The following is a 25,848-nucleotide window of genomic DNA, read 5'->3' as shown; positions in this document are numbered from 1 at the left end:
TGGTCTATTTGTAGTGGCTAGTCATTGGTATAATTTTAGATCAGATACATCATTATGTTCTCTAATGAACAATTAAAGCAGAATGTTAATTAATGTTTTGAAATTGTAGCTCCAAAATGGAACAACTGCTCCTAAATAGTATTTGCCGCAGCTCTAAATTGAACAAATTTAGGTTGGCTTTTCAATTACAGTGCTTTATTGGCTTCACTTACGAATTGAGCAGAAACATTTTGTTAGTTTTATTTAACTTCACAATTTCTTAATTATTTTCATTTTGGTTGTGGTTTGTTTTTTTTTACCCCCAAATGTACGGTACTTTATAGGGCATATAAATCATAGTATAGTATGTACACTTAATCTGGAAAGCTTGGTGCAACACTGCCCTGTTACAGGGTGGAACAAAGCTTTGTCTCTCAGTTTAAAGAGAGCACCTAGGGTAGACAGTCTTACTAGTGCATGGATGAAATATGAACATATTCACAAATTTAAAAAATTATGATTCTATTTAATTGGCAGTGAGTCAGATTCAGGTCACACAAATACTTAGTCTTTAGGAGCCTTACAGTTTTTCAGTTACAGTGTAATTGCTACGAAATGCAGGATTTTATCTTACTATAAAGGGTCAATAGTGCCATCTACTGACAGTTTGTTAATGAGACTTCCTAATTGCAATTTTAGCAGAAACTTCTATAATTTAGAAGAAAATCTGCTATACCATCAAATATATCAGGCAGCATTTGAGATGAACTTTTACCTTCAATTTGAAAAAAACTTGCAGCAGTCGCTCAGCCATTTGAGAAGATTTGTTGGAAATCCTTGATTTTGTCCAGCACGTGTTCCATTATGTATCTTTTCTCGAAGTTTCATATTTGAGAGTAGTCTTTAAAATTGGTGGGAGCTAGGTATGGTTCAGTTATTCTTAAAACTCTGGTCAAATGTTTAATTTAGAATTATGAAGACAGCTGTATTTTTTTAAAGACTTCTTTAAAATGTGGCTGCTAACGTTTTTATAGAGATCTTTCACTTTAGCTCTACTGCAGAACATCTAGAGTTCTTTTCCCTGAAATTTTGAGTATTTTTGCAGAGGATATATGAGGCAAAAGTCAAATTGTGAAAGGTCTAGGATGAAGTTAGAGAATTCCAGGATATAGGTGTAGGTAGTTCATGTGATATTCCTGGAGGTAAAGGGAGCTGAAGACATTGTGATCACCAGCTTGAGTAGAGAATAAGATTTGGAAGGCTCATGCATACCTGCATGGAAATAGTATCACCTAGACCGATTTTTAAAAAAGTGATGGAGAAGGAGAGGTTAGGGGATCAGAGATCAGGAGATGGGAAGGAGCAAGGCATGTTTGCATAGGTGGACTGAGCAGGAATTGGAAGCTAAGCCTCCAGTCAATGAGGAAAAGAAAATCAGTAAGAGAGTACGTGATGAGGGAAACTAGCACTCTAACATGATTCTTCAGAGGGAAAGATCTCTATCATAAGCAAAGACAGAGCAGGAGAGAAATTGAAGCAGAAATTGAAGGTGGCAAATAGGCAGGAATCCCAAATGTGAGGTTTATTCATTGTAGTGCGATTGGCTAGTTATGACAGTGTTACAACTGAAAAAATAATCTCTGCTAAATAGTTGAACCTACTGGTTTTTTAAAGATTCTCTTAGTAGCTGACACATGAAAAAAACCACATTCTTGGAGAACATACTAAACTCTCATCTATAAATTATTTGATAATTGTGAATAGTTGTAAAAATTTTATCTCAAAACTGTTCTTGAAAGACTAGAAATAATTGCATGATGCAATAATTGTCACAAAAATTTTATTTGGATAAATTGTATTGTGTTAGTATGGTTGTTTTAAATGGGAATAGTAGAATGTTTTGAGTTGATAAAAGCATTGTATGCTAATTTGTTAAACATTTGCATACTTTTTTAGGGCAAAATATCATAAATTAAAATATGGCACAGAATTGAACCAAGGTGACTTGAAAATGCCAACTTTTGAATCAGGTAACTTTTTTACAATAGCCTGTTTTATTATAATTTGTTTATACGCTGTTCTAGATTTGCTGTGTTCAATTTATTGCAGCTTTCAGTCTTCCCCCCACTCCCCCTTAGGTGTGTTACAGAGAAGATGTCTAAGGAAAGGTTTGGTATTGGGTAAATATTGTTTAATCTGAAAATCAAAATTAATTGATCTTTCCTTTTTTGAAAGAGCTCTGAATGTTGAAGAAAGCTTTAAATAAGGTTACACAATTCCTTATTTAGGTGCTGCTTCTCATTATTTCTTATAATACCCCTTCTTGAAGGATTTAATATTTTTTTGCCATTGTGCCATCCATCCAGAAGAAAGGCGTAAGTGCAGAATAAACATAAGAAATACTGTTGGGTTTTGGTGCTTTTATAGGATGCTAGATTTAAAGAATGAGGAAAAAAAAATTTGTACTGCATTGGCCTGGAAAAAATGTTGTGGAGCCTCTGTTTTTTGTCTTGAATCAAGGAAAAAAGTCCTAAGATAAAAAATAGGCTATCCTTATTGGTACTCCAGAGTGCATCTGATTTTGCAATGTAGATATAAAGCTGATCATAACAGTTTTGCTCTTCACAATATTGCAGATAGAGGAAAGCATTTTTCATAACAACATTGGACTATTTAATAAGCAGAATTGCATGTGGCTTCTCTTGAAACGTAGGTCTTCGGGAAGTTGCACTGTTGGCCTGTATTTGTGTAATGTACCTTAAAAATGTGGTCTACAGATTTTCACCCCCGCCCCCCCCCCCTTTTTTTTTTGTTTTGTTTGTTTGTTTTCTTCTGCTTTAGAAGTGCCACATTTTGGATACTTTTATACCTGGTTGAAACTAGAGATCATGATTCATATTTCTTGCTTGCTGGGATTTTTTGTATGTGTTTAAAAGGAGTATAAGTTAGACGTTAAAATCCTTAAACTAAGTTTGTACCATGTTTTATAGTCTCTGCCATAGTAAAGTGCAGGGGGTCTAGATTTTAATTGTTGATAGTAAACTGATGGAATTTGTGTTAAACTTGACATGTTTGTTTTCTCCAAATGCTGATATATGTCACTGCTTCTCTTAGTTTAACTGTATTTTCCATACTGCTTTCTAAGCATCTCTGCTTTGTGAAAGAGATATAGCCTGTTTTCTTAGCAGTAACACTTCAGGTGATCAGAGCAAGGTTTTCTTTTGTGTACAAGTTAAATATTTTTCTAGTTCCTTTTCTACATGTAAGGGGTCAGGATTTTTTAACTGATTCTGTTCCGTTAAATTATTTACTTGACGCTTCAGCAAAGAATTAGAAAAAAAAATATTTTTAAATTAAAAAACACTGCATAAGACTGCATCTAATTTAAAGCTTTTTTTTTTTTTCCTAAGATTTGCTTTTAGTTTCATTGGTATCTTGTAAAAAGTAAATTGGTCTTGGGGGGGGGGGGGGGGCGGACACCAAACAAAAAAACCCACCCAACTATGACACTGTATCTTTCAGAAGAAACCAAAGATACGGAGGTTCCTGCAGTACCTCAAAATAGCCAATTGACCTGGAAGCAAGGCAGGCAGTTACTGAGACAGTAAGTACCATTGTTGAATATTGGTGTATTCAAACTTTTCCCTGAAGTATGAGGAGCTGTATACGTACTTTCTCTATGAAACAGAGTAATTGAGGTGGGCAAATAGTGGTTCATTTTTCAGGACTTCGTAGTCTTGAGCTTTAAGCAGTATAGAGTAAGGTTTTTCCATATGAGATGGGTAGCAATGAAGCTTATTTTTCCATAAATGATACAATAGTGGCATTAATTTTTAACAGTCAATACTAATTTCTTTCTTTTTTCCCTCAAATGTGCTTTCCTCTTTCTTCTCTTAATGCATCTAGGTATCTTCAGGAAGTAGGTTATACAGATACAATATTGGATGTACGCTCCCAGCGGGTAAGGTCTTTGCTTGGGCTCTCCAATTCAGAACCAAATGGTTCAGTAGAGACAAAGAACTTAGAACAGATCCTCAATGGGGGTGAATCTCCTTCATCAAAACAAAAGGGACAGGAAATGAAAAGGTAAGTGAAGAGATAAGAAATGCATAAAGTTTAAGTTTGTTTTACTTAGTCATTGATATGTACTGGTCAGTTCACATTGAACTTTCAACTCTAGAGTCTCTGAACACCTATGAGTGTAGCTGACTACAAATGATTATGAACTTAACTGAAATTGATTATACATAGGAACATATGTATCTATATTACATACATATGTATATTATAAATATATATTATATACAGGAATATATATAGTGTATTGAAGTTGAATTTGTCATATAACACCTTTGGAATTGTTATTTTAAGGAAAGATTCTGTTGTGTGGTGCTTTTATAATAAGGAATTAGGCAGCTGTAGAAACTTCATACAACCATTTCTTGTTGTTTTGCTAGTTTTAAAGCTCTTAAGCTGTTAGGTAGCAATTGCATTTAATCTGATTAATCTTCTGAAATCTCTTCAGCAAGTAAAACAGATTCTCTGTTAATGTTTTTATTTATGTAGGAATTCTGGTGATGTTCTTGAAACATTTAACTTCTTAGAAAACGCAGATGATAGTGATGAAGAAGAAGAGAGTGACATGATAGAAGATATTGCAGAAGGAAAAGAAAAGCACAGGATAAATAAGAAACACAAAGTAAAAGATTTTTAAAAAATTTTTTTATATAGATCTGAAATCCCCTTTAAAAAGGGAAATCTTTTTTTTCCAGATGATTATAAATGTGTCATGTTAAAATGTTTGTTGTTGTACCTTCGTTATTTGAATGGATTGTAAGCAGATGCGTTACTGGTAAATTTGATGGTTTAGTTAATATATTACCTTGAAAACTTAAAAGCAACCAACCAACCTGTTTGCAAATGTGAATTAACTGCTGACAGAGATAACTGATTTGGCTATCTCAGCTTCTCTGCATACTTTTGAGTCCCTTTATGAGGCAAATTTAGCACACTACAATATGCATCCTTTCTGAATTTTGGAGAAGGTAGGGACAATTCCTTAGAAGAAACTAAATTTTGTAATGAGGAAAAAAATGAGTTCCATGTCAAGTACATGTTTAATTCTTCCTTATACGCAGCTTTTTACTAAATATGTTAAGAGCCTAGTAGAGACTTGTCTCCAGTAACCTTCTGTTTAAGGTTCAATTAAGTTTTGTTCTGTTTTATTTTCCTCTTTAGTTTTCCATTCTGTGAGCAGCTTTCTAGGTAGGATAGACTGTATTATCTGCCCCTTTTTAGTTCTTTTTCTCCTGTACTGGAAGAGTCTACCTGTCATTGGGGTTTCTTTACGTAAAGAGGTTGATTTATGAACGTTGTACTGACAGTTTTATTACTTCTTGCCCAGTAGAGTATTTTGTAGCATGATGACCCCTCTGGCTGCATTGAATTTTCTTAAATAGCTAGCAGTGTTAGCTCAGCTTGACGCAAGTCTTAATCTCCCAGCTTGACTTGTCGGGAAGGGTTTTCCACCATACCCTTGGTATTAACTTGTACTTCTGGTAAACAGATTAATCGAGCAATCGGTTGAAGCTTTTTTGTTCTATGGCAGTAGATAGTCTGACAAAAAGATTATCTAATAAGTAAATCTCCAAGCTCATATGAAGACATTACACTTATTTTTTGACTCTTGAAAAAGCTTGTTTTTTATAGAAAGTAGAAGGATCATTTATAGTTATCTTTGTAAAAATTGTCCCTTTCTGCAAAAGCATAAGAATATTGTGCAAGTCATAGAAACATAACCCCATGTGGAAATTTTCTTCACCTGCAGAATGGAAGAAAACTTTTCACTGATGCCTTGGTAGGGGGGTGGTTTGTTTTGTTTAAGGTGAAGGTGTGGTAGAACTAGTAAAAAGACACTTTTCTGAAAACAACGTATTTTCCAAGCTTACACTTAACACTGAAATAGAACTGGAAAGCAAAAAGGAAAAAAGGCTTCTGGACCAGTAGAAAACACAATTTGTTTGTAAAGCTTCTCTGCAGAGGTATTGATATTACAAGAAAATCAACAACATTTTCCAATTGATATGTTTTAAATAAAAAATGAAGACTGGGATGTATGGGATTGTTTTTGTTGCTGAACCTAGTGTCAGTGTTCTTTTCATTTCCTAATGATCACTAGACTGCACTGCTCTCTTTTTTTTCTTTTTTTAATAAGCAGCTGTAGATCTGACTATATCTAAGTATCTTTTTCTGCATTTGATGTTCAAAAATGTTTTCCCCTGCAACCAAGTACTCAGTGAGACTAATCTAATCTGTATCACTTCTAACCTAAATATTTTAGGAGAAAATCTGTTCATGATTCAAATGCAGAAATATGTTTATTGCTTCCAGATTGGTAATGAAGGTTTAGCTGCTGACCTTACAGATGACCCTGATACTGAAGAAGCTTTGAAAGAATTTGATTTTTTAGTGACAGCTGAAGATGGTGAGGGAGCTGGAGAAGCTCGAAGTTCAGGAGATGGAACAGAGTGGGGTAAGACGCTAACAAAAGCATTTAGAAATAAAGGAATACTTGTTCATGATAGTACATAAGAGTTGCAATACCTACTAAGATGGTGTGGATGTGTGGATGATTGTGATGATCAAATGCTGATGCTTAGATAATAGTGTATTGAATGCTGAAACTTTCATATATATATATATATATATATATGCTGTTGTAGTTGCCACAAATACAAGTATAGTTACATTTGTTTCAGGTTTTGGTTTTGATTCCAAAACTAAGAGGAGAATATTTTCTTTCTTGAATAAGAAAGGCTAGGATTCTGAATGTTTTTATACCTGAGCTAAATCTGCTTTCAAATCTTTTTTTTTTTTTTTTTCTCCCCTATTTGTTTCTGATCAGGAGCTTTAAACTTTTTGTGCTCAAGTTAAATGAATTTCTTTGGTGTACTTGTAAAAATGGGCAATTAGTATATTTAGTTTTTCTGGCTGAGATTTTTAGATGTTATTGCTAATGTGGCTTGCATTAGTAGAATCAAAAAACTACTTTTGTACTGGCCCAACTTTTTATTATTTTAATTTTAGAGTAGATAATAAAATTAGGTTACTAATTTGAGTGAAACAAAATATGCTAAGTCAGAAACTCCTGGAGCCTACGTGTTTCAAAAGAAGAAATTGAAAGAGGGAGAGAATTTGGGTAGGAAAAAGAATAATGAACAGAGTAATTCACATCTGCCTTGAAATGGGAAATTGACCATCTTAGTTTCTGAACTGTGGTACAAGCAATATTGTGGTTGCGTACTGTAAGTCTGTCATTGTAAGGCCAAAAAGTGCCACTAGATCATCTTGTTTGACCATTTTATGTCATTGAGATAATGAATGTGTCATACTTAAATAAAAACCTTGGTGAGCAAAGAGAATATAAAGATCTACAGAAATCAGAATACTGACACATCTTCCAGGAAAATCATCCAGTCTTGATTTTGAAGGTATCAAGGATTAGAAAGCATTCTCTTCCTGCAAATTAGTATCAAAGGGTTAGTCACCTTTATTTTTAAAACTCAGTCTTATTTCTAGTTGGATGATGAAGCTGGACAAACTGTTACCTTTAGTTTTGGTAATACCTATCTATTTTTAGAAGCATTTTAGTTGCTTGGTGGTGTTCCCCTTTGAAGGCAATGTTATTTGATTAGTTTCTTGATTATCTTTTTATTTAGCCAAACAGGCAAATCTCTTGGTATAAGATGTCTCATAGGCCCTGAAGCCAAGGTTTTGACTTTCAGTTTGTGACATCCCTTCAAATGTATAGTGATGCAGAAAGTTCTGGTTCAAGCATCAGTCTTACCACTATTGTATATAGAGGGAAAGACAACTTGATACTATAATTCATGCAGTCAAAGATTTATCCATTTTTTCAGAGCAGACTGCTGAAACTTACTGAACTAGCTTGTCCGTTGAAATTCCAAGTCATTGCTTTCCAAGATTACTTTCCAGCTTGTTGTATCTCTGTCATCTTCTCAGGTAGTTACCCATAATGGGAGGATTCTGATTTATTTGCAGTGCTGACTTTGCAAGTTAATTTTTTTCAAACTTGTTTTCGAGCAGTTCAGTTGCTGTCCCAGACTTAAAAATAAAATAAAATTTAAAAATCTATTTTAAAAATCAAATTGACCCACCACACTTTTCAGAGAGCAGTTTGAATGTCTTCTGTTACAGTTTAAGTGAACCCATAGCAGAAGTGAGGCAGAGCATTTTAGGAGTTTGTGACACACTAGTGACAGCTTTTTTGTGACAACTGGTTTAACTGCAGTAATTCCATTGTTACCAAAACACTCATGTCTGAGGTGAGGAAGTGGGGAGGAGGAAATAAACGTAAACCTACTTTGATCTTAAAAAGTTTGTGTTCTAAGTTTTACCATATGAAGACAAGATCCATAAGTTTGTTGTATATTTTTTACTAACTATTTAAATGTCAGAAGACATGCTTGCAGCTGTAGTAGCAGTGCTTTTTTTCATAGTATGTCACCAATTTCAGTACAGCTGTTCTGTCCTTAAATGGATGTTTAAGGATACAATCTATGAGGTCTTGGGGTTAAGTGTCACTTTTTAAAAGATCAGTGTGTAAATTTGAAATATTTAAAGACAATGCTTCTTTATTACTTATCAAAAATAACATTTCAAATATTGTCCCACTTAAATGCCTTCTAAAATAAAATAATACATTGCCTAAACCAATTTATTTTAGTCTGTCACATTATTTTGAACTCTGTGAAACTATGATTACTTGAAATCTCCAGGTCCATCCATTTATTTATTTATTTTTGAGCAGGAACTTCATTTAAATGAATACTTGCCATTACTTCCTAAACAAATGCATCAACCATCAACTTGGTATTTAAGTTAAAATTCATATTTTTCTTCATAATGTAAATAGTTGCTCTGTTCTGTTTTCTTCTCAGCTTTTTTTCTTCTTGTTTTAGTTTTCCTGTCATTGGCATCCTTCTATCACTTCTTACTCTTGCAAAGATTTAGACTCTGAAAAAATGTAAATGTTTACATGTGTATTTCTTTATAATGCTTTTATTTAGTATCTGGAAACCAAACTTCTGATGTTTAGACTCTAAACCTATTGCTTAGTCTTGCTTTATTATTACTTTCAATACTTAATCATCAAAGTATGATCTATAGGTCTAACTTCAGATACGCTAAAATATTTCATTGCCAAATTTGATAGTTACATTTTTGCTCTTGGAGACCTCTACAAACCAGCCATTGAGTGTGGAAGTTTGAGTTGCCTTTTTTTTTTTTCCCTTCCTATAATACAGCTTTTTATGAACACATTCTTTTTTTGTAACTGCCTCATATAATATACTTTGAGTCTTAAATTATTTTCAAACATTGTGATTTAAAGTGTCCTGTCATGTGACATGTTTTACTTAGGAACAGCTTATCTTCAAAATAGTGAAAGATGAGCAAATTCAAACAGTGTTAAATAAAGAATTAAAGTATGCAGCACATTAAAAAATGAATGTACATTTTTTAGATTAAAAAATTGATAAATGCCTTGTGGTGATACAGTATCTTCAAGAAAAGGATGCATGTAGAACTTCTGTTTGCTTAAGCAAACAGGAATAAATAATATTGTTACATATTATGTTACATATTACAGATGTTACATATTATGTAGTCTTTTTATTCTGCTTATGATTTCGATGACTAACTACGTGTTCATCACTGAATTTCTCCTCTCCATGAAACACAAAAGTTCTGTTTACAGATGGACCATGAATCAGAGAAGGACTGACTGTGCCCAGAATTCTGGGTGGCAGAGTGTGACTGGAATTCAGAGTCTCTTGGGTCATCTTTTAAATAAAATTAAAAAAAAAAAAAAAAAAAAAATTCCTTTCTCCACTAAATGATATTGGCTAGTGGACATCCTGGATCCTCTGCACTGTCCTGATGTCAGTTTAGTGTGGGTTATAAACACTGCAGGCAATTCGAGGAAGTTCACTACTGGGGGGAGTTACGGAGGTCTTCTAGTTACATGGCTCTGTTCTGAAATAGCTAAGTATATCTAGGCATATCTGAGAGAAAGACTGCTGGGTTTTCCTAAAAATCTTCATTGAAATTAATTTCACAGCCTCTCTGGTTAATCAGAGTTAGTGTTTTATCTAGTTTTCTATTTATGACCTACATTTCAGCAGCCGATAGCATTGTTTTTGAGTATTTATGTTTGCAGGCTTACGTTTTTCCTGTTTTCTGTTGACTGAATGAGCCCAGTTCCTTCAAATTCTTTGTCTTGGTATTTAATGCCCTGTTTGTTTTGCAATCTACAGACATTTTCTAAACTTCTAGTCTAGAACACAGACTGGACGTGTTACTTCAATTTTGTCATCACCATCACTGAATTATGTGGACTACTCCTGGTTTCATACACCACACCTTTTAAAACATACCAGAATAACAGTTTTGTTGTGGCAATTTTTAAAATTTATTTATTTATTTTTACAACAGCATTACATTGCTGTTGTTATGTATGGTCAGCTTCTGGTTCAGTTTAATTCCTGAATCTTGCTCTGCAATGCTGCAACCTAGCTGATTATTTTCCCTTTATTAATGGTGCTTTGGATATCTTCTTTTTTTTTTCCCCTTAAATTTTAATTTGTTCTTAACTGAATTTCTTTTCATTGGATTTTAGGGGGTTTTTTTGTTGTTTCTCGTAATTTCCTTCCTCTTTTGGTGGAGCGTATGCTCTGACTTATCTTTCTGTGCCTCTTGTATTTCCTGACTAATCACTGTTCTTCTCTGTCAATGTTTTGGCCCTGCAATCATAAAGATTGAGGTCTTTGTGTTTGCAGTTTGGTAGTTGTAGCTGCAGTTTGGTGTAGGATGTCATTGTTCTGCTCCCTTCTCGACAGTTCTTTGTGGACAGCTCAGGGGACTTTGCCATTATGCTGCCCGTTTCATGCCTTCGCCACCCTTGCCATTTCTATATTCCACTTCTTTGATCAAGATTGTTCCTCTTTGTCATTCATCAGCCCTATTTGAATGATGGTAGATGCATTAATATCCTAGGATATCTTCTCATTCGTTGTCATGTTTTGTCATGAAACATGTACTTGGAATAACTCCTACTGGTTTGCATCCTAAGTGCGTGTTTGTTTCTGCTGTGTATGGCTCCTCTTGTGCACTTTTATGACTGTAATGGTTATAATTTCAAAAATCACTGTTTTATGGAAACACTGATATCGTAGGCATGATTAGAAGTTGGGAACTGAGGAAATTACTTTTATTATTTAATGCCTAAAGAATTTGTGAGCATAAGCTTAACTGGCACACAAACCAAGTATGGTTGCTGCCTAGTTGTCTAGCAAAAGCGCTTCTGCAAATTTTAGATTTACCTTGTCTTAGAAACAAGTTTATCCTTTTATTAATTCAATGTTTCCAGAAATGTTTGAGATGGATAGTTTAGAAAAGTGGAGACTTGACTTTTCTTGGAGAATAATTAACTCTGCTATATTTGTCAAACAGAAAAAGACATGTCTTCTGAAACTACTATGGAATGTTGTATTTCTGCTAATTATAATTTAATTGATGGAATGCAGTGCAATGTCAATTTATTCACCTATGCAAATTAATTTTGTTGATCTTTCTGTAAAAAGCTGTATTTATAGACTTGTTTCTCTGGTTATATGTAGGACGAAGGTGCATGTAGAATGAGTGTGAGAGGATGCATGGTGGTCTTCATGAATAAACTGGCACTGACTTACTCAGCTTGCATTTTCATGAAAGATGTAGCATGAATACTTTTATTTGCTTATTCAACACTGGCTGAATAATTTCTTAACACTGTCTTTCTAAAGATGCAGTAATCATTTCTGAACACCAATGAATTTTTGTGTATTTTGAAGTATCTAACATAAACAGTTACTTATGAAGCTTAATTTGTTTGCTCCTTAGTAACAAATTAACATACAATTTTCAAATATGTAACTGATATTATACAGTGCCTTGGAAAACTGTATGAAATGAGACTTAGTATTTTGTAAACTTAAAACTGAGACTGCACCTTTAAAGTAAAGATTTATTAAGAACTTCTATTAATGCTCTTATACAGCTATGATAGTAAATCGCCAACAGCTTGCATTGCCAATTGCTGATTTTTTTTCTTTTAATAATATGCTGCATGTAGACAAAGATGACCTGTCCCCAACTGCTGAGGTTTGGGATGTAGACCAGGGACTAATAAGTAAACTGAAGGAACAGTACAAGAAGGAACGAAAGGGGAAGAAAGGGGTAAAGAGTAAGTGCAGATTCTGAATCTTGTAATGCAACGCTTTTTTGCCTATCTATATAGAAGACATTTTTTCTCACAAGTTCTGTTTTTGTTTTTGTTTTTCATTAAGCATCATTTTCTGTAACGGGGGCAACCAACTTTAACTTTCTACCTGCTGAATGTGAATATGTAAAAATCTTTGACAGCTGTTTCCTAGATGAGAAATGTTGAAAACACATAAAAATTTAAGGTTAAATAAGTAAAGAGAGCTAAATGCTTTGAAATGTAAGTATAAAAATAATGAACAACTTACATTTTGAGGATATTCCTACTCTGAGAAGTTTTCTGAAAGATTTAAACTTTATCTGCTTCTTAAAGTATAATACTGTGGTACTGTTGGGGGGGTGTTTTGTTTTTGGTGGTTTGTTTTTTGTTTTTTTTTTTAACATGAGCTTGAATCAAGCTATAATTGCTATTTATGGGCTTGTAATTATTTTTACAATCTAAGGCAATGAGAATAAAAAAATGCCTGTAATCTAAATACGAACTTTTTTTGTGGCTTTGTTTAGGATGTAATCTTTTATGGTGCCCTTCACTTTTCTGTGCAGTTACCACATTTTGATTGATACCTCTTTACTCTTTAAGAGTTTTCAGTCCAGTTGACCTGTTTGAACTATGCAAGTTAAACCAAACTTCAATATTGAAGTACCTGGTAAAAGTGCTTTTGTAACTTAGGTCATCAACTATACAAAGCTCTTAGTGGACAAAGTGTTATTAAATCGATGTCACTCTAGAGAAGCTCCCTTGATTGCCGCATTTTTATTTTGAAAGTATATTATAACAGTTTCTGGTGGTATTTAGTAAAAAATATTTTTTTCCTCAATTTGAAAAATTTTGTGAATATGTACTAACTAAAGTGATAATTAAAATATAACACTTCATGAAGAATTCTGTGATTATTAAGATTTGAATTTACTTTGTAACATCTAACAAATTAAAATTCAGTTAGCGCATGTTGATTGTTTTTTCAGCAATTTTGCATGATTTGCACATATACACACACAGACAAATATAAAATCTTTGAAGTAAAGGTTTTTACCTAGTCTTCGGTTTGATTGGAACTTACAGTAGTAATCTGGAGGCTAATGGTATCTTTATATAATATGTAAATCAGCAATTGACACCAAATTCACATGGAGTATTTTGTAGGGTTAGAAACCTCCTTTTAATACTAAAATGGGCTTCTCTTATTTGACATTTTCTTACTAAACTTTGCATTTTAGACCTTTGGAAGCACAGTGGCTGCAAAATAACAGCAAATGTTTTGAATTCTGGTGAAAAAAGTAATTATTTAGGGGATTTTTATATTTCTGTCTCAAAAATTGTGCCTTTAGGTTATCACATACAGAAAGTTCCTGAAACCATACCTTTGTTTTGCTTCTAATCTTTTCATACCCACCACACCAGTAAGTTTCTACTTTCTGGCTTGTGCAAGGTAAGCAGCTGTAAAATGGGGACGAGTAGTGTTGTTCTAGGAGTATAAATTGTATGAAAAACTTTTCTCCGGCCTCCAGATTTGTTTTAGTGGCATTATTTTGGCTTGTCTAGAAAGGATTTATCTTCCCTGCACTTCTTGCTTCCTTGGCTGCTATGCAATCAAGAATTTCTATCATCTTTTTGTTTTTCCATCTGTAAATCTTAAAATTTCCAGAAGAGGAACATAATTCTCACCCATCAAAAAATAACTACTTTGTCAAAAATTGGCATTTTAACGGTCTACAATGCCAACTAAATTGGTTGTGACCATCATTTAAAAATGGTAATTACTCTATCTGAAATGTCCAGTTGCAAAATTTAAAACTTTGCAACGTTATTATCAAAACTTTCCTTCCTGTCCGCTTCCCTGCAGTTGCTGCAAATGGTATAACATTAAGTTTTGTACCCATGAATGGCGTGACATACTGGCCATCAATTATTATTTGACGTATATTGTCATTTGACAATGTGTGTTCCACTATCAAACTTAAAGGAGTATTTTCTTCATCTAAAGTAATTTTGAAACCTGCTTACGTTCACATAAAAGAATATTTAGGAGACAACTGTGTGTCACAATGCTGTGAGGTCATATAAGTCACTGTTTAGTGTTTTGGATTTTAAGTTTAAATCCTCCTTTGGGAAACCCTGAGCTCATATAGGTAGTCTCACAGGGTGGTTTGTGGGATTCTGCACTTGGGCCATGTTCATGGTGATAGTTTCTGATTAAAAACTGGCCTCTAAATCACTAAGCTAATTGAATGAGACAACTCCACACACAGTAAAAGTACGCATTTAAGGTTGGGCAGGTTTATTTAAATTCTGTTTATTTAATTTGTAGACTTTTTTTCCTCAGCTTTTTTAACATACTGAGACTGAAAATAATGTTGAAGGCCTTCTTTATTCCTGCTTGTCATGTCTGATCATTTGTGAACTTCATTCTGAATATTCATCTCTTCCTTTGCTCTTCAGTATATTGTCAGACTTTTATCAGAATTTATTTTGAGCAGTATCAGAACTTATCTGCATGGCAGTATATGTATCATCGTAAAGATCAAATAAACGTGCATTGACTATCACCTCTTGCAATACTTTGATGACAGCATAATAGGGCAGACATTCTAACGGGTTCTTTTGTTGGATATGCATTTGGTAACTACCGTAATCTGCATTTAGGCTGTTGTCTTCATAACAGGGTCTTCATAGCCCTGGCCAAGGTATGGTAACTTTCATTCCAAATGTAGAGATAAATAAGTGAACAGAAGTAGATTTGATTCTATTTTGATACTTCTGTAGTCTGCATTCATGTGTTTTCTTTTGGGTGGAACACCTTAATTTAGGTCATCCTCTGTCAGCACATGTTTTCATAATGTAATACTTACTCTTTTTTGTTGTTTTTTGGGGTTTTTTTTCTGACATGATAGTCACCATGTTATATGGAAATACTACCTCCTTAAGAAAAGATCTTTAAAAAAAAAAAACCAAACCACCCCACACTTTAATTGTCTTTATAATATCAGCTGTAAAATAACCCAAAACCAGTTTATTGAAGAGTTCTTGTATTAAAAAAAAAAAAGAAAACAAAACCACAAACCAACTACAACCTATTCTGGACTTCATTGTGATAAATAGATAAGGAGTTACGTTTGAGTTTTACAAAACCAGGCTTACCTTTTACGGTAGTATGGTGAATTTAAGGCCAGTTTCTTGCTCAAGTTTGATAAGATCAGTTTTGGCAGGTAAATCAGAGGATGACTGTTTTTCAGATGTAGTCTGTCACATTTTCAGAACGTAATAGTGGAGATGATGCATATCTCATTTCATACTATCAGGTCAGCGTAATGTGTTCTCAGCAATCTGAAAAACAGTTTTCACACCTTAAATTGTATGTGTACACCACTGTTAAAATGAAGAGCCTTTTACTGATTTTCCTTAGTTTCCTTGGAACTTTTCTCATTTTTTACTTTCCTGCTCTTTTCCCTCAATCTAATTGTTCTGTATTTATGAAACAGTATCTGTCCCATTCACTTTGCTAGCCTTGATTTCTGGAAATACCGTATAATAGTGGATAGGCATGAGAACAGATTTGGATTTTACCATCTTCATTACCACCACCTGTTGATATAGAAAGATCCCTGTGTTATATTCAGACTTGGGCTATTATATCTTGGAGCTAATAGAAGTTTGCTTATGGCTTCTCAGACTACAACTTTTCAGCACTGAATATTCAGTTACCTTTTTCACTTTTGATCTCTGAAGGAGGATACACTGAGAGAGGATTGTAGATGTTTTGCTTTTGTTCATAACAGGTTCATGTTTATTGATTTTTTTTTTTTTTTTTTTTTTTTTTTTTTGGTGGTTGTTCTGGTCTTTTCTTGAGGATAAAACACAGTCATCCAGTTTGTGCCTTGAACATAGCTGCTTATGCAGAGACAGCACATTCTTATCCTTAAAAATCTCTTTGTAACATTTAAAATACTTCAACAATTATATGAAGGTACACTTGCACTTACTTGAAAGCAGGAATCTGCACAGTCTTCTGTGGTGGTGGCACAATCTTGAATATTGACAGTTTTCAGCATGAAATACAGAGAAGTTGTTGGGAACAGCAGCTGCTCTTTTGTGAACTTCAGAGAGAAGTTTCTCTCTGTATTGTGTGATGGATTGAGGGCTGTTCTGAGGTTATGCCTGAAGGACAAGAAATGACTGAACATACTGCAAAACATTAAAAGGCAAGGCTGACCAGTCCCCTAATCAGTGACATACTAAATGACTGAATGGTTCAAGGTAGCAGAGCAGGGGGGCTACTTGTAGTTACTTGCGAGTGTGCTCCAAGACAAACTTCTCATGCCCCTATGTTTGGTGTGAAAGCACCTCCAAAAGATGCTTTCAGTTTGGACGTGAGTTAGAGTTTATAGCCATTTTTGGCATTTTCTATCCATGTGTTGAACAGTTCATGCGTATCGACATGGAGAAGACAAATGGGTTTTCTTCTGGAAAGCAAAGGGTATGTTAAAGTAGACAGTTTAGGGTACCAGTCACGACTTTTATCATGTCATTTATTGATTGCTCTATATCTTCAAGAATGTATCTGCTGCTGGTCACTGTAGGTGGCTGGCTGAAGGCCAACTGGAATAAAGACAAAAGCAAGCTTTGTGGTGTGTATGGGTAGAGACCTGGCCATTTTAAGAATGACTTGTTTTATATGAGATCTCACCTGCTGACTGCAATTAAGTATTGTAGCTTTGAAATGAAATCCTATCAGTCTAGTAATTATTAGAAAAAAAAGTGCTGGTGCAAAAGAGACATTCCTCATTTTTATTATTTTACACTTAACTTCATTAGCTGAGATCACAGGTTTCTAGACTCACTTCTACGTGAGAGTGAAATGAAACTTAACCACTCAAGAAATCTGTTCTGTTGCATAAGGGAAACTTTTGGAAGCCATTTTTATTCTCAAACAACTTCTGGGTAGCAGCCTTCTTAGATTTAATTGGAATACTAAGTGTTCCGTGAAAGAAAGAAAAATATCAAAAGCACCAAAAAGAAAAGTATAGGAGTTCTATATTATTTGGCAAAACAAAAGTGTTTTGCAAGTATTAATGAGAATAGTTATATAGCATCCCTCTTGGGGTATGCGTGGTATACTTTTGCTACGACTCTACTTCCAGAAACATTTTTCATTGTCATCCCTTCCTCCAGAGAATTCTCCGTTATCTCCAGAGAATTCAGTTATTGATGGATACTTATTTTTGAACACATCAATTTTAACCATTTTTTGTCAGTAAGATCTAAAAATTTAAATGATCAGATATTATTTGAAAGAGTGTGGTTTAGTGTTTAACTGTTTAAACGAATAGTTCTGCTTTTGATAAGTCATCTATAATTATAGTGTTTACCTTTTTTGAGAATAAAGGCTTTGTTTTAGTTTTGATTTTCTTTTTAATAAAAGTGGTACGTGTCACCTCAAGAGTATAAGAAATTGTTTCCGGGGTGGTGGGTTTTTTATTTTAAATGTTCTACAATATAACTGCCTGCAGTCCCAGGAAGGACTCTTTTATCTATTAAAAGCTGGTTATGTCTTGCATCATTGTGGATTGTTTTCTTTAAAGAGATTCTGTCACTGAAATTTCACTTTATGATTGAAGCTTGACTTTTTGACATGCAAGCTGTAAGGTGGAAGCACGAATGATTTATTAATTAAAAAAAATTTAAATTATAACATACTATTCTTGTTTGCTAGTGTCTACATCATTAATTTAATGCACATATAATTCGGTATGCTTTATTTCTAGGGGCATGCTTGTATAAGGGTAATATACATCTGCAGTTTCATACAGTGGTGGAAGCATTCTTGCTCTTGTGTTTAGTAAACACCTTATACAATTTAAATACCATTCAAAAGCAGGGAAAGTTAATTGTTCGTTGCACCCCATTATGAGTTGTCTGTACTTTTTCCCTCATTTTTAAGCTTATTTTTTATTTGCACTCTGTTTTTCAGTGTTAAATTGTTTAGTATAGTAAAAGTTGTGTAATACTAGCAAATGTTTAATTCATATGTATTTTGTTTAATAGTTTATGTTCTTTTAATATTTGACTTGACTTCTCAGTAGGGCTGTAAGATGATTTTTTTTTCTTTCCTACAGGAAATTGTAGAATAGATCTACAGAACACAAAGGAGTTATTCTTCGAGTTAGTGAATTAAAACTGTTTGCATGTAGTTTTCAGATTTGATGTATTAACTCCTCCTTTTGATTTCCGAAAGATCGATTTTATTAATATACAAAGACAAAAGCAAAGCATTGTATTTATTTTAAGGAGGTCCCATCAGTAATTATTCTTGTTTAATTAGTGTAATGGATTTTTAGACTTCAGTCAAGTCAAGCGGTAGCAATCAAATGAATCTTTGCTGCTGACGTTAATTTACAGGAGTCAACAGGACAAAACTTCACGACATGATAGCAGATCTGGGCGATGATGAGATATCCCACATCCCTTCAGGAATCATTAATCAATCTAGGTCACCCTCTTCTAGAATGACTGATCATGAAGGTGCAAGAGCAGAGGAAGGTACAAAAAATTCAGCTACTTACTATATTTCAGGAGATTTCTTTTAGAAAGCACACGCTGTAGGTTACTGTCCCCTCTATAAAGTTTAATGCAATTGCAGATTGCCACATTATTATTTTATTTGCAATTCTTCCCAAATGGTTTTACGAGAATATGGCTTGAGTTTCTGTGGGTTATCGTAACTCACCATTATTTCATAAGTATTTTTAAACAACTTTATGTACAGCAGTGTGTTCTGAAACTATTCATTATTAAATCCCTGTTTGCAGACCCCTACTGTTAGCAAAAGCTTTTACAAATAGGGTATTACTGATTGAGGGGAAAAAAGGTAAGTATTAACATTTGATACACAGTTTGCATTTTAAAGTGAAATTTAAAAGTGGTTATTTAAGTTACGAGACTAATTTGTCTCTTTTCCTAAAGTTCAGTGTTGTCGTCTTTAAAATTCTCTTGGTCTATATACACAAGTGTACAAAGACACTATTTATTTATTTACAAAGCATTGGTTTTAATTTCAGGATTATTTTAGGCAATGGAAGTTAATGGCAAACTATTATCTAAATAGTCCAAAATCTTGTATTCAGCTTTAAGTTTTTTGTTTTAAAGGAATGATTCTCCTTGTATTAACTTTGAGATTAGAATACCATTATGTAAATTCTGTCCTCTACTCAGAACATACTCATTCAAAATACTCAGCTGAATTCAGATTTGGCTCCTTTATGATGATCTTTGACCCATAAGCCCTGGCATGGTATCAGCTATACCAGAAGTGGAAAGAATTTTCGTTGTTACTGATCCTGATAATCTGTTGGTTCTCCTATTCTTCCTTCACCCCTGCCCCCACAAATGCTTGTCACCAGGCAAGCAGAAAAATAGAAATTTTGCAGGGACGTTTTTTTGTTGCTCTCCCAAACTATTATTTTACAAAAGTGTTTGTCTTCCCACCTTTTACAGCCTTCATTTTCATCTTTGTTCTTATTTACAACTTAAAGATATATCAAGTATCAAATTCACCTGTGGAGTGCAATTTAAAAACCTGCTGGTGAAGTTCCACTTGCTAAAACTTGTGGACATACATTTAGGTTGTATTTAGGTTTAGTATTTACATGCTTTAGGTTGCCTTTTAGCCTTGTTAAGGTATTAAGGGCATGTGGCCCTACAGTTACAGTTCCCTCAATCTGTCTTAGGCTATTTTTCTTAGACCATACATGTTGTGCAAAGGAACATAGATGTTCATTGTAAAGGACAGGCCATATAGCTGTTGTCTCTTTTAGAGACTTTACATCTAAAATAATATTGGACAAAACAATCTTTCTGAAGAAATAGATGCTAAATTTGAATTTGATAGGGACTGACTTTTATTGCCTGGTTCCTGTAGCACACACACTGTGCTACACTTCAAATAAAGATTGTCCACACTATTTTCAAATAAACTGTGCCTTCAGGATTGTATTTTCATGCTATTTAATGTGTTCATATGTTTTCAGTTTATCAGTGTAATTTGGGCTCTATTCATTAAGCGTAGTAGTGTGAATATCTCTACCATCATACCTGCTAATTGTGGTTTCTGCATAACTTTTAAACTTGAATATTAGAGTGTAGATTTTGCTGTTTTATCAGAAATTCTGTACTGAATACTACGTGGCTTTTTGAGTTTTTGTCTGTACGGTATGGTGCAAAGCTGCAAGCAAACAAGCTTAGTGTTGTCTTTGAATTCCTTCTAGGTCTCTCTTTTCTTAACACGGCCAAATGCAGATTTTGCTCAATTATTTATTCAGCTGTGTTTTAAAAGCTAAGTTTTTTGCAGACAACTTTAGGCTTTCTTGCTGGGACATGCTAACCATAATGTTACTGAGCCGTAATGTTCTTGTGACTGTACGGAAGGTTTATGCTACACTCTGAAGTGTTACAGTTCTGAGGTAGTGGTTGATAATTTTGTTTTTGTATAGAGAATACAGTGTTATTAAGCTCACTTTTTTCTTTTTTTCTTGAGGGGAGGAGGGGATTCAGGGAGGAAGGTAAACTATGGATCTAATTGGCTGGGAATATATCTTTTATACCTCTAAAACTGTGGGGTTTGGTTTGTTTGGGTTTTTTCCACACTCTCAAGTACCTGGTTAAATATGACAAGAAAATTGTTATGCCATAATTACACTTTATAATTTCGGCTATAAGAAATTGGGGTTTCGATTTTACCATATTGCATGACTTTCAGAAACAGAATCAACTGCAGCATGATTCTCCATCCAATGTATTGTACAGAGAATTATTATTTTCACGAGTTTTCTTTTCTAATATCTGTAGATTGTGGGGGTGTCAGTCTATAGATTGACAAAAAAATAGCAGTAACAGCTAATTGCTCAGGCATTAACTGCTGCTTTTGGTGTACCACGTATTAACTTTCTGGAAAACAAGATTAAGATGTCCCTGTTGTATACTAGACAACAGCATATATGAACATACATATCTGATTAGAGATTAAAGCAGTTTCAGTCTGTACAAATATTACTGCTTGATTTTGACTTAATTATGTATGATATCAAGAACTTGAGGGTAAGAAGTGCTGGTTAGGATTGGCCAAGCAAATACTTAATCATTGCATTTTTTTCACCTAGTTTCACCTACAAAGAAACTTGTACTATCACATTTTTATTTGATATTTATTGATTGCAAACTCAGTTAAACACGTATATTATGCTATGAGGATAATATTGTACTGCATGTGTTAGAAAAACACTTGAATTTTTTTTTAAAGATGTAAAGCATTCAATAAGTTATTTAGCTTTATCATTTGCATGTATCTGTTGATGCATTGTTTTTGATATGCGGAGTTGTGGGTCTGTTTTTAGTAGCTGTAACATCATGCATCTTTCATTGTATTACTTTTCTGCCTTTTATTTTTATAAAAACAGCTTGCAACCATTTTTTAAACTTCTTTGAGTATGTAATTTTAAAATAATAAAATGCGCAAATAAAATATAGTTACACAACACTATACATACATACTGGCAACTTTAGTATTGAGAAATACACTTCTAGATTTTGGATAGCATTAATTTTGAAGCTTTAAATAAGGGGATATTCACCTCTGATGCAAATAAAGCTTGATAAATTTATAATATAGACTCTTAATGTGGTAGTATTTTTCTGTGGTAGTGCTTCATTTTTAGTATAAAGCATATGAAAGTTGATCTGCTAAGGACAGATGACATTCATTTCACAAAGAATTAGTATGACAAGTTCAGGGGCTTGTTTGAACCTTGTGGGCCTGTCCTAAAGATCAAATAGGAGTCACAGCACCACAACAGGGATGGGAAGTGTCCTCAAGTTTAAAATGAGCATATTGCCTCCTTTCCCCAGTGATCAGCAGCTCTGTTCTATAATGACTTGGGAGGTTTGGCCTGTAAATGGATACTTGTGTTTGGGAGGCTGGGACTTTGTCAAGACAGTAGAGGCGAGTCAGTTTTGGAAATTCCAAATAAAAGTATTGGGGTCTTTTTGTGGGAGTCAAAAAGAAAAGGAAAAAAAAAACCACCACGAAACCAACCAACCAACAACAACAAAAACCCCAACCTAACCCCCCCTCTGTTTCTTTTGTTGCCTTTATCATTTTTTTCGCCCACTTTTTTTTCTGTCAGAAAAGAACCAAGAAAAACTTGGTCTCTGAAGTAATTGAGGGGCTAATTGTTATTCATTTGAGGATTTCACAATTTAGGTTGGCCCAGAAGAATGTTTGTGATGTTATTTTATTTCTTGCTTCATATAAAGTATTGTTTGTATCTCCTTTTATACTCAGCTCAGATACTTTCACTAAGAAATCAATCCTTAGAAATTCAGATCTCACCTAATAAGCATGGATGACTGGATACGCCTTCACACCCCCCCCCCCCCCCCCCCCCCCCCCCCCCCCCCCCCCCCCCCCCCCCCCCCAAAAAAAGCCCAAAACCCAATAATAAGGGAAGTAAGTGGGAACACGGAAAATAATTAGGTGTTTTCTAGGAATATGGCTTTTTCTGAAATATGAGTGGTTTGGAATAGACTGTCAAATTGAGAGTTTTAGTAAAATACTAACAGAAATGAAAAGCTTATTCATATAAGGGCATGGTAAGCTATTTTGGGCTGTTAGCATTCTGATGAGTCAAGACCTTTGTATGGATTGTGAATGTTTTAAAAAGAGGTGATTGTGCATAGTTAGAATACTATTTGCTCTTTTTATGCAGTTGTAGGAACGGCAGTCTTTATTCTTACATAGATTATATTCTTAGATTCTCACATGCAGTTGTGTTGCCTGTGCTCATAAGGTTACGTTTTTTAATAGTACAGTAGTTCTCAAGCATTAGAACTTGTTTTATTCTTGAGAAGTGATTTTTTTTTTTTTTTTTAATCTAGCTGGGCTGGCCATAGCAATGATGCCGGGCATCTGTAACTTCACATCTGGTCTTAAGTTACTTTTCTTCAGCTGGAGTGGAACATAACTAGGTTACCATTCAAATAGTGGCAGTACAGAATAATAAAGATACATGTTCAAGACTGGAATGTGTTGATTATTAGTCCTCTTGTTTGGAACTGTTTTTGTAAGACAAAAAACAGGATATGGATGTTTTTCAGATCTGGAAGCTTTATTTTCTCTGAGTTTCAAGGTTTTTCTGAGAGGATTAGAAACAAGGGGTGGCATTAAAGTGAGACCATAACACTCTGCCAAATCAATGAAATCCAAAAGTCGGGCAAGTTTAATTTTTAAAGATGTCAAATACAATTTAACATATTTTCTGGATGTTTGCACTTAGCTAAAGTTCACACATAGCTGAAGTTTAAGTACTCTACCTAACAAGTGTCCCAATGTTTGCACAGAAAGGAATACTGATAAGTAAAAGCAGCTTCTAAAATATGCTAAAGTATTACAATGTTTAAGCCTTTATTCCTATTCCCTACTGCTAAATTGGTATTTGTGGGTGGAAGGAGATATACAGAATTGTTGAAGAGTGTAAAGAATATGGGTGAATAGTTGAAACTTTATTATTCAGATGTGAATTCAGAATGAATGGTTATATGTAATTTGTATTCATTCTAAATGATAATTAACAGAAATGTTAAATTTTAATTTGGGGAAGGCACAGCTAGCTAAGATAAATATCAGTTGAGTGTATTTTAAATTAGAATCCAGTATCATGCTGAGAAACTAAGAGAGGGAATTCATGAATAACAGATGTTTTCATTTTTTTAATCATCTGAAAAAATCAAAATAGAAGAGATGTTTTGCAGGAGGTCTTTAGCCTGAGAGATGAAAAATACTTATACATGCAAGTAGAGATATTTGACTAGTATAAAGCACAGAGACTTTGCAAATGGATAGAAGGCAGGTAGCATGGTGTAGTGAATGAAATATTTAGCTTAGAATTTGGAGACCTGGGATGTACATTTGATATTGCAATGTAAAGTAATATCAGTCAAGTCACTTGTCAGTAGTATTGAACACCTCTGTAAAGTAAGTTGAAATCAAATGATGAAGCATGATATAAGAATTGTGTATTTAATGTGTGTGTGTGTGTGTTTGCACGTGCGTGTGTGTCTTCATGCTCTTTTTTTAGCTGGGGCAGTATGTAGTGCATACAAGTTCAGTTTTAAACTCTGCTTTGCTTTTAAGTGATGAATAATGCAGTTTTTCATCAGTTTGAATTATTACATTGAGACTTAAAGAAACTGTTTTGTTCTTTGTAGCTGAGCCAATAACGTTTCCACCTGGAGGAGGCAAGTCATTTATTATGGGTTCTGATGATGTGTTGTTAAGTGTACTGGGCCTTGGAGACCTTGCAGACTTGACAGTAACAAATGATGCAGACTATAGTTATGATGTAAGTGCAATTTTATTTTAAAATTCTTTATACAGTTTCATCAATAATAGTTGAGTCCCCTCTCCCCCACCCTGAACATTACAGATGTAGAGAACAGAGGTTTCATTAGCAAAAACTATTACTTGGGAGGAGGACGGAGCACCCTGTGAATGGGCTAAGTAATTTGGGTAATCAAAATTAAGTGAGATGACTTGTTTGTTTTCTACTTAAATAATTTAATTCAGATTTTGTCACTGGGGGAATGTGTTATGACATAAAATACAGATTGATGTCTTAACGTGAATTTGTTTGAACAAAAATGGCAATTATACATTGATATGGAGTATTGACAAGACATAAAACACAAATATTGATATTAACTTACTACTTTGGTGTCCCCTTTGTATTTATGTAGTGTTAACAGCATAGACTATATATAGTACTATATTTCAGATGTAAGCTTTTAGGGTGTATTTTTATTATAATAGAGTGTTCTGACATTCCTTTGACCATATTCATTAAGCTACTACCAATAATGTTATATGAATTTTTCATTGGCTAATAACATTTGACAGGTGCTTAGGGAAGTATTCAGGTAAGTCTTACGTATTGTATTTAAAGTGTCTTGTGGTTTTGGGTTGTGGTTGGTTGGGGTTTTTTAATTATTGTTGTTGATAAGGTACCTCTCTGCTTCTGTAACTTTTCAAGTTAGATACATGGTGTTTGTACTGGAAACCATTACTAGGGATTTTACTAAAATCTTAGAATCTCCAAAGTGAAGAAATAAATTGTTCATAGCTTTTTACAGGGTCTGAAAACACTTGTGTGTGACTACACACCTTTTTTTTTAATCATAGTTGTCCTTCAGTATTTATAACTGGTAGGATTATTAATTGCTGTAATGAAGTAAGAGCTAATACTTACATTTCTCCGTTATTGCAGGATGTTACGTTACATAGTTCTATTTCCTGAATAACAAATGAAAATGTTAATTATCTGCCCTTCTATTACTGGACTGTATAAAAATAAATGAAAGAGCTTTTTAAATACTGGGAGTACTTTCTAAATTTGTACAATATATTGTCCTGTTCACAGTAAAGATTAATTTTCAGGTTGTCTGTTTCATTTCAAATGACATTAACACTTCTGGGAAATCAG

At 33.9% G+C, this 25,848-nt stretch overlaps 1 protein-coding gene across 2 annotated transcripts in view; it reads left to right on the top strand.

The window, feature by feature from the left end:
- STRN3 (striatin 3) overlaps positions 1–25,848 on the top strand; it is a 67,552-nt gene that overhangs the window by 24,951 nt on the left and 16,753 nt on the right. The window contains exons 3-10 of one of the 2 annotated variants that reach the window (XM_050898433.1): positions 1,936–2,009; positions 3,502–3,583; positions 3,886–4,065; positions 4,546–4,678; positions 6,370–6,511; positions 12,173–12,283; positions 18,719–18,859; positions 24,578–24,711. In XM_050898433.1, coding sequence (XP_050754390.1) covers positions 1,936–2,009; positions 3,502–3,583; positions 3,886–4,065; positions 4,546–4,678; positions 6,370–6,511; positions 12,173–12,283; positions 18,719–18,859; positions 24,578–24,711 — 997 coding nt within the window. The remainder of the gene's footprint in view (positions 1–1,935; positions 2,010–3,501; positions 3,584–3,885; positions 4,066–4,545; positions 4,679–6,369; positions 6,512–12,172; positions 12,284–18,718; positions 18,860–24,577; positions 24,712–25,848) is intronic. The other variant, XM_050898434.1, reaches the window with a different exon arrangement.

This window comes from Gymnogyps californianus, chromosome 5, assembly GCF_018139145.2.
Source record: "Gymnogyps californianus isolate 813 chromosome 5, ASM1813914v2, whole genome shotgun sequence".
Classification (NCBI taxonomy): domain Eukaryota; kingdom Metazoa; phylum Chordata; class Aves; order Accipitriformes; family Cathartidae; genus Gymnogyps; species Gymnogyps californianus.
The sequence above is the reverse complement of the archived record's forward strand: the minus strand, read 5'-3'. Positions and strand labels throughout refer to the sequence as shown.